General features: G+C 43.8%; 1 protein-coding gene across 1 annotated transcript in view; it reads left to right on the top strand.

Moving 5' to 3' along the window:
- APOO (apolipoprotein O) overlaps positions 1–12,842 on the top strand; it is a 103,214-nt gene that overhangs the window by 56,730 nt on the left and 33,642 nt on the right. Inside the window, exon 3 of the mRNA XM_069761461.1 lies at positions 7,068–7,187. Coding sequence (XP_069617562.1) covers positions 7,068–7,187 — 120 coding nt within the window. The remainder of the gene's footprint in view (positions 1–7,067; positions 7,188–12,842) is intronic.

The following is a 12,842-nucleotide window of genomic DNA, read 5'->3' as shown; positions in this document are numbered from 1 at the left end:
AGTGTGAAAGAGCTGTTTATTTTGAACATGCATGTGCCATGGAGAGTGAAGTAAGCAGCACATGGCAGCTTAGCAAACTTCACAATCTGGTGATATTCTAATAGAGACGTAACTAAAACTAAATGCAAAGGTGGGAACCTTTTTTTTTTGCTAGGGTCCTGTTCTATATTTATAACCTCATTAGGGGCGATACAAACTTGAAGCTTATTGTGCTATATTTGGTCAAACATCCACAACCCATCTTCAATGCTCTCACTGACGGAAGGAGGTTGTTGTCCAAAATCATGCGATAAATGTCCCCATCCATTATCCCTTCAATACACTGGAGTTGTCCTGTCCCCTTTGCAGAAAAGCACCCCCAAAGTATGATGTTTCCCCCACCATGCTTCACGGTTGGGATGGTACTCATTCTTTTTCTTCCTCCAAACACGGCGAGTGGAGTTGGTACCAAAAAGTTCTATTTTGGTATCATCTGACCACATGACCTCCCATTTGGATCATCCAAATTGTCATTGGCGAACTTCAAACGGACCAGGACATGTGCTAGCATAAGCAGGGGGGGACCTTGCATATCCTGCAGGATTTTAATCCATGACGGTGTAGTATGTTACTAACAGTAGTGTTTGAGACATTTGTCCCATCTCTCTTGAAATCATTGACCAGGTCCTCCCTTGTAGTTCTGGGCCGATTGCTGACCTTGCATGGACCCCCCAGAACGTTGGAAGATTGACTGTCATGTTTCTTTTCTTCTATTTTCTAATAATTGCGCTTATATTTGTTGCTCTCTCATCAAACTGCTTGCCTATTTGTCCTGTAGCACATCCCAGCCTTGTGCAGGTCTACAAATTTGACCCTAGTGTCCTTAGACAACTTTTTGGTTTTGGCCATGGTGAAGAGGTTGGAGTGTGTGGACAACTGTCTTTTATGCAGGTAACGAGTTCAAACAGGTGCAATTAGTACAGGTAATGAGTGCAGAGTAGCAGTGCTTCTTAAGGAAAAACGAACAGGTCTGTGAGAGCCAGAATTCTTGCTGGTTGGTAGGTGATCAAATAATTAATTCATGCAATAAAATGCTATTGAATTATTTAAAAATCATACAATGTGATTTTCTGGTTTTTATTTTTATATTCTTTCTCTCACAGTTGAAGTATCCTTACGATAAAAATTGCCGACCTCTCCATTCTTTGTAGGTGGGAAGACTTTCAAAATCGACAGTGTATCCAATATTTATTTTCCCCACTGTACATGACAGGAGGGGCTGGGGGCACATTCATGACAGGAGGGGCTTGGACTGCCACCGCTCTCGTCGTTGGGACTAGATGTCATTGGGACATAGTACGCCCTGACGCTGGCCGTGGCTAGGTTCAGGACCTAATCCTTCATGGCATGTCTTGGAGCATTCAGTAGTGAATGCTGCTTGCACGTAATTGCAGTCTCAGGAGCAATTAAATGGCCATCCCGAGAACTGCGTTGGGAATCTGCTCTAGGGCCGTAGAAAAGAACATCGCAAATGGCCAACGGGCCTAAGGTTTCCCACCCCTGCTCTATAGGAAGCATTACTTTTCACGGATAGAAAATGTACAGATTATAGTCTGTGGGCTGAGTGGTTTGCAAAAACGTACGTAGATATGTCTGGTTTTGATCAAAGCCACAGATCAAAATTACCCGTGCAGTCTGTGTCCATCTAAATCACCGACATAGCACATGGATGGCATCAGTGTGCTGCCCGTGAATAACATTTAATGGATAGAAGAGCTGTGCTTTATTTATTTATTTATTTTATCAGTGAAAATGGTAAAAACTGGCACTGATGAAACTCAGATGGAATCACTGATGAACAACAGTCCATGTTTTTACATATGAGAAAACCGATCGATGTCTGTACGTGGCCTTCTGGGTGCGTTTACAATGTGCATTTGTGACATGAGAGATCCTGGAGTGTATACCAAGTGTATGTATAGGCTCCCATTCGTCCAAATGAGGCCAAAAGTGTGCCATGTGGGCCTCTGTTAGGGCACTTTCGTCATTTGCCTCTTATTTGTGCTGTACGGAATGGAATAGTCAGCCAATACATTTTGTTTTATTAACCTTGGGAACTTGTGGATGTCATATTCTACTTTATGCCTATACAGTGGCTTATATTAAAGGTAAACAAAATTCTTCCAATGCCTACCACTGATGTACGCCGAATACAGTGTGAATGGAACATTACAGTAGCTTTCCAATGAAATTATCTTCTAGCCCCTTTGCAATTGTTACAGTGTACAAGTGCATGTGCAGGATACCTACCAATATCCACCTATTCCCATTATCAGAATCATTCCAATACGCTTCTGCATCACTTGACCAGCAATGTAACTAGTTGGATCACACCGCGACCTTCTTTCAATGTTAAGCTATGAGGGTGTTATTCTCCAAGTGATTCACTTTGACTTACATTTGAGAAAGTGGCTTCTGGTCCACCCAGGGCAGGCTGTTGTGATCAGGTCAAGTTGGGCGGAAGAGAGCTGGAACCCAGGTTACCACGAGAGAAGACTGTGATCTGTAACTATTACTATTATTATTAATTATTGTAGCGCCATTTATGCAAGGGAGCTTTAAATGTGAAAAGGGGTATACGTAATAAAAAGCAAGTACAATAATCTTAAACAATTCAAGTCCCAACTGGTACAGGAGGAGAGAGGACCCTGCCCACGAGGGCTCACAATCTACAAGGGATGGGTGAGGATACAGTAGGTGAGGGCAGAGCTGGTCGTCTAGCGGTTTGGTGGTTACTGCAGGTTGTAGGCTTGTCAGAAGAGGTAGGTGTTCAGGTTTCCATGGTAGGCGAGAGTCTGATATGTTGAGGTAGAGCGTTCCATCTTAGGGGGGATACACTGGAGAAATCCTGTATGCGATTGTGGGAAGAGAAGACGAGGTCACAGATGTATGAAAGAGACAGGTTATTGATGACTTTCTATGCCATGGTTAGGGTTTTGAAATTGAGTTTCTGGGCAATGGGGAACCAGTGAAGGGATTGACAGATGGGAGAGGCCGGGGAATAGCGTTTAGAATAGATTGGAGGGGTGCAAGAGTGTTAGAAGGGCGGCCACAATACAGGTGCAGTAGTCAAGGCGGGAGATGAGGGCATGGATTAGGGTTTTTGCAGATTCTTTGTTAAGGAATGTACAGATCTGGGAAATATTTTTGAGCTGAAGTGGAAATGGTTGGATATGTGGTCTGAAGGAGAGATCAGTGTCAAGGATTACCCCGAGGCAGCGAGCTTGTGGGACTGGGGAGAGTGAGCAGCCATTTACTTTAATGGATATGTCCATTCCATTGAGGGGGTCGGGTGAGATGGGGAAAGATGATGAATTCTGTTTTGTCCATATTAAGTTTCAGAAATTTAGCAGAGAAGAAGGATGAAATAGTGGACAGACATTGTGGGAGTCTGGTTAGTAGTGAGGTGATATCGGGTACAGAGAGGTAGATCTGTGTGTCATCAGCATAGAGGTGGTACTGAAAGCCATGAGACTCTATGAGCGGTCACAGGCCGAAGGTGTGAATGGAGACGAGCAGGGGCCCAAGGACTGAACCCTGCAGGACACCTATCTAACACATGCACTGTGTACACAGTAACAATTGCAAATGGGCTAAAAAATGAAGAAGAAAACAAATCATTGGAATACTTCAAAGCATCACTTCAGTGTTTGTTTTTTTTTACTGTTGGAGTGGTGTCACTAATGTAAGTTCTTTGCCCCTAGCATTATACTTCCCTTCTTTTGTTATCGGCGCCGCTCTGCTCTTCTGCAGGTTGTGACCTGCCGGATCGCTCCAGTGTTTGCTGGGTGAGCAAAAGGTCAATGCTCAATGTAAGTCTGAGAGCCAGTAGACTTCCCGGGGCAGTACCTGGAAGAGCAGAAGATGGCGACTGGTAAGGCTGGGTTCACATTGCTTTAACAGCAGCCCGTTCAACACATGCGTTAACGGGCTGCTGTTAACGCAAGTGCCGACATGACATCGCGCTAGAGCAGATAGAGCATCTGCTAGCTCTATCTGCGCTAGCAGTGACGGACCCGGAAATGCTGCAGCCCGCGTCCCAGGGTCCGTCACTCAATGACTGCACATCGCTAGCGCACGCCCATTGTGGCATGCGCTAGCAATGCGTCCGACAGTGGACTCAATGGTGGCGTTAACAGACTGCGTTACACCGCGTTATGCCGCGGTGTAACGTATTCCGCCTAACGGACGCCTAAAACGCAGTATGAACCCAGCCTAAGGGTAGGGGCAGGGAACTTTATTGGCACTACTTCAGTTCAGCTCTGAAATGAAAAACAACACTGAAGTGGTACTTTGAATATGTGATAGGACAAAATTTCCCGATCAATGACAGCTGATCGCAAGGAATTATAGGAGTCTGATTCATGGCAATATAGGCTGAACTGGATGGACAAATGTCTTTTTTCGGCCTTACTAACTATGTTACTATGTTACTATGCAATTGATGGATAATCAGCACAGCTTGTATTAAAGAGGATATGTTTTAAAATCTTTTTTTCAATTGTAATTTACCCTTTACAGTTGTGCTCAAAAGTTTACGTAACCCTGCAGAATTTTTGCTTTCTTGGCCTTTTTTTCAGAGAATATGAATGACCACATCAAAACTTTTTTCACTCATGGTTAGTGGTTGAGTGAAGCCATTTATTGTCAAACTACTGTATTTTCTCTTTTTAAATCATAATGACAACCCAAAACATCCAAATGGCCCTGATCAAAAGTTTACATACCCCATTTCTTAATACCGTGTATTGCCCCCTCTAACATCAGTGACAGCTTGAAGTCTTTTGTGGTAGTTCTGGATGATGTTCTTTATTTTCTCAGATGGTAAAGCTCCCCACTCTTCTTAGAAAAAGCTTTCAGTTCCTGTAAATTCCTGGGCTGTCTAGCATGAACTGCGTGCTTGAGATCTCCCCAGAGTGGATCAATGATATTGTGGTCGGGTGCCTGAGATGGCCACTCCAGAAACTTCAGTTTGCTCTGCTGTATCCAATGGCAGGTTGACTTGGCCTTGTGTTTTGAATCGGTGTCATGTTGGAATGTCTAAATTTGCCTCCAGTATTTGCTGATAACGTGCTGCATTAAAGGGAACCTGTCACCCCGTTTTTTCAGATTGAGATAAAAATACTGTTAAATAGGGCCTGCGCTGTGCGTTACAATAGTGTATGTAGTGTACCCTGAGTCCCCACCTATGCTGCAAAATACATTACCAAAGTCGCCGTTTTCGCCTGTCAATCAGGCTGGTCAGGTCATGTGGGCGTGGTGACATCGCTGTTTCTTCCCCAGCTTTCCGTTGGTGGCGTAGTGGTGTGCGCATGTCCAAGTGCCTAATCCACTGCGCGCAGGTGAAGAAAAAGCGTGCGATCTGCGCTATTACCCTTGTCATCTGTGGGGGCGGCCATCTTCCTGAGGCCGCGTGTGCGCAGATGGAGTGCTCTGCTGCACGGGGCTTCAGGAAAATGGCCGCGGGATGCCACGCGTGCGCAGATGGAGATTGCGGCGGCTATTTTCCCAAAGCCAAGTTTGCATCTTTGGCATCTTCCGGTCCCAGGGCTAGTGTGCGACAAGGACCTGCCGTGACGTCACGGTCATGTGACCGCGACGTCATCATAGGTCCTGCTCACACCAGCCCTGGGCCCGGAAGATGCCGCTTGCAATGGAGCGGTCCCGGGAGCGTGGCAAGGAGCGGGAAAGGCGGCAGATGGTAAGTATAGGAGGACTTCAACGGGCCTTCGGAAGGGGAGTATATGTTTATTTATTTTTTCTAAGTCTCTATACTACGTGGCTCTGTGCTGTATACTCCGTCGCTGTGCAATATACTATGTGGCTGGGCAATATACTATGTGGCTGGGCAATATACTATGTGGCTGGGCAATATACTATGTGGCTGGGCAATATACTATGTGGCTGGGCAATATACTATGTGGCTGGGCAATATACTATGTGGCTGGGCAATATACTATGTGGCTGGGCAATATACTATGTGGCTGGGCAATATACTATGTGGCTGGGCAATATACTATGTGGCTGGGCAATATACTATGTGGCTGGGCAGTATACTATGTGGCTGGGCAATATACTATGTGGCTGGGCAATATACTATGTGGCTGGGCAATATACTATGTGGCTGGGCAATATACTACGTGGCTGGGCAATATACTACGTGACTGGGCAATATACTACGTGACTGGGCAATATACTACGTGACTGGGCAATATACTACGTGACTGGGAAATATACTACGTGGCTGTGCAATATACTACGTGACTGCCCAATATACTACGTGACTGGGCAATATACTACGTGGCTGTGCAATATACTACGTGACTGGGCAATATACTACGTGACTGGGCAATATACTACGTGGCTGGGCAATATGCTACGTGGACATGCATATTCTAGAATACCCGATGCGTTAGAATCGGGCCACCATTATATATATATATATATATATATATATATATATATAATTTTGTCACGTGGCAAGATCACTTGTAGATAACATTGACGGTGCGGTTGCGCGGTTACTTTTTTTTTCTTTTTTTTCTTGTCTGTGGCTTTTGCAATATTTCAAAAGAAGAAAAAAAGAGAAACCACAGTCATTTGACAATAAATGGCTTCACCCAACCACTAACCATGAGTGGAGAAAAAGTTTTGGTGTTATCATTCATATTCTCAGAAAAAAGGGCTAAGAAAGCATGTAAACTTTTGAGCACAACTGTATATAACCACAATTTTCTGAACAAATAACACATAGGATATCACATGTGTTGTCACCTTTCCAGTTTATTTATTATGATGGATGATTGATATGGGTCAGTCTTCCTCGGGCCTAAAACTAAGCTCATTTTTCAAGTCAAATGTAGACCAGTTCAGAACCAAATGAGTCCTGAGACCTTTCAGGCCCCTCCGAGTGCTATGGTTACGCTATGCCATGGGCTCTCCTGAGGAGCTGACATTTTTCAGATGTTTGTGTTTTATGTATAACATTTTAGTTTTTTTAATCTTATTTTACTCTTTAATGTTTGCAGCTTTCTCTGTATTCCAGTCCTGTTCCAGAAACACGATATGTTGCAGACGAGAAAACGGAGTTGGAGGAGGGAATTTCATGGCTGAGATCATCTACCTCACCATATACTAAGTGGTGTCAGGTACTGTCCCATCGGCCCCAGTGGCTGACATATTGCATTTCTTTCTACATAGGATTACAATGTAATCTTTAAAGGGAATCTGTCAAGTCCCTATCTGTCCCTAAAAATGTCTATATCTGTATTTCCCAGAAAGGAAGCACCTCATGGAACTAGTCCTGTCTCATTAGCCTATGTGTGACTGCAGGAAAAAATAGATTTTTCAAAGATTACCGTATCATTGCACAACATAAAACAACTTTTCTAAACAAATGCGCATTAATACTTGTGGAGACCCGAGGATTGGTGGATGCTCTAGTCCACTGGCTCGAGACCACATGGATGAGGGCTCATCCCTCTCCTTTTACCGTGGACATAATACTACTCGGGCAACACAGGGTGAGGATAAAACAGTGTGGCAATACTTTACTGAACCACAAGACAGACATCCAAGAAGTGTCGTTTCTCCTTGCGGAGATTGGCATGCCGAGATGAGGAGACAAGCCGCAATACTCCTCTGGGAAATATGCTAATTATAGAGTTCTAGTTCTCTTCCTCTATGAAGAGACAATTTGCATAATTAGAATATTTCCCAGAGGAGCATTGCAGCTTTGTCTCCTCATCTCTGCATGCTTAGCATATCAATCTCCGCAAGGAGAAACGATACTTCTTGGATATCGGTCGGACGCCTCTCACACAGCCAAACCAGATCTCCACTTTGCACTGATGAGGGGCAGTACCCCGAAACACAGTGTCTGCAAATTGAGATTCTGGTTTGGCTATTATCCTAAGTCATGTGACAAGGCTCGTTAAAGGGTCGACATTGGCTTGTAGGATTGCTACCTTCCAATAGGTGGCACTAGAGTTCTAGTTCTCTTCCTCTCTGAAGAGACAAGACAGACAGTAACACATAGAACAGTCCCTGCAAAATACCCAAGATGGTGCAAAATTAGAGTCTTACCCTTCTGCTGAGGTGTTTAGAGGTGTAAGAAACTTGTTGATGGTTATAGGAAGTGATTGATTGCAGTTTTTAAGTTGAGGGTGACAACAATTTTTTTTCCGGCTTATTTTTGGGTTGGGGTATTGTTTGAAACAGTGTCCAATTTGCCTTTTTTATTTTTCTCTGTTTTTTTTTTTAATGTTGTTCCAATGCACTCAAAGGAAATAAACATGTGTATAACCAAACATGTGTAATTGCAATAATTTTCTGTGAGAAGTACTTCATTTTCTAGAACAAAACACTTTTGGCCATGAATTTATGCAACTTCCTTCCCCCAAAATGGAACTTTCGACATTGATTACTGTATATACTCATGTATGCGCCAAGTTTTTCAGCACATTTTTTTGTGATGAAAATGCACCCCTCGGCTTATACAAGAGTCATTGTCCCAGTTTATGGCGGGGGAGGCAGAGTAGCGGGTCACAGGAGGCTGCGGCTAAAGCCTGTGCCCGCTGCTAAAGAGAAATGAATATTCACTGCACTGGCAATGAATATTATTTTCTCTTATAGCATACGCACAGTTTCAGCCGCCGGCTTCCAGCAGCTGCCGGGCTCTCATGGGTGCCCGCTCATTAATGTAGTGAATATTCACCTCTCTCCACTCCCATAGGCTGGAGAGCAGTGAATATTCCTTACCTTAATGAGCGGGGACATGTGATCGCCCAGCAGCAAGAGCTGCTGGCGCTGGAACGAGGGTCTGTGAGGATGCGCAGGGAAGGTAAGTAGGATATTTTTTTGTTTTTGTTAATGCTTTTCTCATGGGGGGTTATGCATACAAGGATGAGAATAAGGAGCCATGCAGACAAGGATGGGAATAAGGAGCCATGCAGACAAGGATGGGAATAAGGAGCCATGCAGACAAGGATGGGAATAAGTAGCCATGCAGACAATGGTGGGAATAAGAAACCCATACATACAAGGATAGGGATAAGGAGCCATGCATACAAGGATGGGGATAAGGAGCCATGCATACAAGGATAGGGATAAGGAGCCATGCATACAAGGATGGAGATCAGGAGCCATGCATACAAGGATGGAGATAAGGAGCCATGCAGACAAGGATGGGGATAAGGAGCCATGCAGACAAGGATGGGAATAAGGAGCCATGCAGGCAAGGATGGGAATAAGGAGAGATGCATACAAGGATGGGGATAAGGAGCCATGCAGGCAAGGATGGGGATAAGGAGCCATGCATACAAGAATGGTAATAAGGAGGCTATCCATACAAGGATGGGGATAAGGAGCCATGCATACAAGAATGGTAATAAGGAGGCTATCCATACAAGGATGGGGATAAGGAGCCATGCATACAAGAATGGTAATAAGGAGGCTATCCATACAAGGATGGGGATAAGGAGCCATGCATACAAGGATGGGAATAAGGAGCCATGCAGACAAGGATGGGAATAAGGAACCATGCAGACAAGGATGGGAATAAGGAACCATGCAGACAAGGATGGGAATAAGGAGCCATGCATACAAGGATGGGGATAAGGAGCCATGCATACAAGGATGAGGATAAGGAGCCATGCATACAAGGATGGGAATAAGGAGCCATGCAGACAAGGACGGGGATAAGGAGCCATGCATACAAGAATGGTAATAAGGAGCCTATCCATACAAGGATGGGAATAAGGAGCCATGCATACAAGGATGGGAATAAGGAGCCATGCAGACAAGGACGGGGATAAGGAGCCATGCATACAAGAATGGTAATAAGGAGCCTATCCATACAAGGATGGGAATAAGGAGCCATGCATACAAGGATGGGAATAAGGAGCCATGCAGACAAGGATGGGAATAAGGAGCCATGCAGACAAGGATGGGAATAAGGAGCCATGCAGACAAGGATGGGAATAAGGAGCCATGCATACAAGGATGGGAATAAGGAGCCATGCAGACAAGGACGGGGATAAGGAGCCATGCATACAAGAATGGTAATAAGGAGCCTATCCATACAAGGATGGGAATAAGGAGCCATGCATACAAGGATGGGGATAAGGAGCCATGCATACAAGGATGGGGATAAGGAGCCATGCAGACAAGGATGGGAATAAGGAGCCATGCATACAAGGATGGGGATAAGGAGCCATGCAGACAAGGATGGGGATAAGGAGCCATGCATATAAGGATGAGGATAAGCAACCAAGCATACCCAGCTTATACTCGAGTCAATAAGTTTTCCCAGTTTTTCGAGGCAAAATTGGGTGCCTTGGCTTATACTCGGGTCGATTTATACATAAGTATACAGGATAGTTTTTCGTTATTTTTCAACAAGCCAATCACTTATGTCATGTTTTCCTTCTAAGGCAGCAGTGCTTTCCTAGGTAGGGGACAGCATGTTATGAGGGACCCCGGCCTGGCTACTTGTAATTTAGAACTACTTAATTCCTGTAGGTGGTAAGCTTCTCCCACCATGGTTACAAAGTCGTCACACTCCTTTCAGATGAGTTCTCTAAGGCATACCATTTGCCTAAACTAATATTTGCACGTCCTGCTCTGAATATTTCCAGGGTTTAATGAACAACTTCCACAAAACAAGAACATTTGTGTTTTTGAAGTGATTTAAAGACACAGGAATGATCATATTATTTGCACTCACAAGTTTAGGAAGGATTTTCTTTTCTCAGTGTGCTTCTGAGCGTGGTCGTGATCCTTGTTAAATCTCAAAAGAGGCAAATCATGGCAAATGAATATGTGGAAAACATGCTTTCTTTCAGCTTCAATTTCTCAGGAGTATCATGTATTCTTTTTTTATTGCAAATGTTTAAAAGCATGCTAAAGAGAAAATATAGACTCCCTTCATAATCCAGAGAGAAAACTTGAAAGCAAAATACAAAAATTATATTTTTCTTTTTTTAAGTAGTTAATGGTGTTGTCCACTACTCGACACCCCCTTATCAAGGACCTTAGGATGCTGCATAACTTTAAAAAAAAATGTATACGGTACTTCCCAGACCAAAGAAAAATACCATAATTTCCAAAAACCCCTGTTTAGTCTTTGCAGTTCATTGCACAATATGTAATATAATTTGCTGCAATATGGCTGATACTCTATTTATGTACAACCCTTACAATAAGGCAGCAATTCACTTAGGTCATATGAAATGGCATGACAGAAATTAGTATTGGTGGTGGTGGAAGCATTTCTCAATACAAGTCTGTTCTACTAGATTGTTCCCACATACTTATCCAGTTTGTCCCCCAAGATCATGGGTAAATGGCATTAAATGAATAGTTATCAAGGTCACCCATTCATGGAACAGTTATAACTATTTTTAGAATAATGGAGGAAACTTGTTAGCATGGGTGCTGCAGAAGAAGGTAGAACATTTAGGCAATGTTCACTTTTTTGGGGCTTTATAGACATGGAACATTGTCACAGGCTCCTATTTCTCAGACTTAGGTCTATGGTATGGAAATGTGGTCCACGTATCCCATAAGAAACTTTTACTGCAAGAATCTGGGCTAACAATGCAATTCTATGGTACACAGTTATGTTTATCCCACATTAAAGGGAGCCTATCACTTTGTCAGACAGTTCATGCTGCCCAAACCACAGGCATCTGGAATCAGAACTTGTCTGCACCATTGTAGTCGGGTACGTTTTTCTCTGAAACGCTACAGTGTTTCAGAGAAAAGAGAGTTTGAAGAACCAGTCAGGGACCATAGGCAGAGAAGAGACTAATCCAAGTGCCGCCCCCGACTGGCTTCTCCCAGCTCTGCTCGAAAGACTGACAGACTTGACATGGGAGAAGCCTGTCAATTAACTGGAGCAGAGTGGGAAGAATCCATCCAGTGGTGGTGCCAGACTCGTCTCATCTCTCCCTAAAGTTCCAGGCCGGAACTTCCAACTATGTTTTCTCTGAAACACTGGAGCATTTCAGAGGAATGAAGGCTTTTTAGAAATCATGCAGCTAGACAATGGGTGGGGAACCTCAGGCCTGAGGGCCATTTACTGCCCAAGATGACATTTTCTTTGTCCCCGTGCAGATTCCTGGGGACCAGAGTGGTTGGGTCGGCAACTGTGTTCTGATGCCCACCAGTCTTTTAATTTCTCCTTGCTCTGTGAGCACACATATGTAGCATTGAATGCTGAGGCGTGTGCAATGAATGATTATTTCAAGATTTACTTTGTGGGTTAAGTTTGCTCACAATTTGTACTGCCCCTGAGGAATCGCTTATATGTTCAAATGGCCCTTGGCAGAAAGAAGATTCCTCACCCTTGAGCTAGACTCTTATTCATGCTGCCTGTAGTTTGGGCAGCATGAATCAGTGGACAGATTCAATTTAGTGGTATGTATGCTAAACTTCTAAGATGGGTCAAAGCAATCCTTTTTTTTCTTTTATTGTTTTACTACTTGTTGTCCAGGGGACCCGCCTAGACAGCAGCAGTTGGCGGACATGTGCAGTGCTTACAATCTCTTCTATTTAGCTTGTAAGCACTGCTATGCTCACACATTGCAGTACATTTCCACTTTGGGTTTAGTCACAGATCTGCCTCAAGTTCACAAGAAAATCTGCACGTGTCATTTGCAGATTTGGCTGTGAATTTAATGCCACTGAAATTATAATCCACACTAGATTTCGCGTGCTGCAGATTTGAATATCCTCGCCATGCTTTACGTTTTGTGCAATTTTTTTTTCTGTGAAAATGTACTTTTCCTGTTACCAGGCAT

The sequence above is a fragment of the Ranitomeya imitator genome, chromosome 3 (genome assembly GCF_032444005.1).
Source record: "Ranitomeya imitator isolate aRanImi1 chromosome 3, aRanImi1.pri, whole genome shotgun sequence".
NCBI classification, from domain to species: domain Eukaryota; kingdom Metazoa; phylum Chordata; class Amphibia; order Anura; family Dendrobatidae; genus Ranitomeya; species Ranitomeya imitator.
The sequence above is the reverse complement of the archived record's forward strand: the minus strand, read 5'-3'. Positions and strand labels throughout refer to the sequence as shown.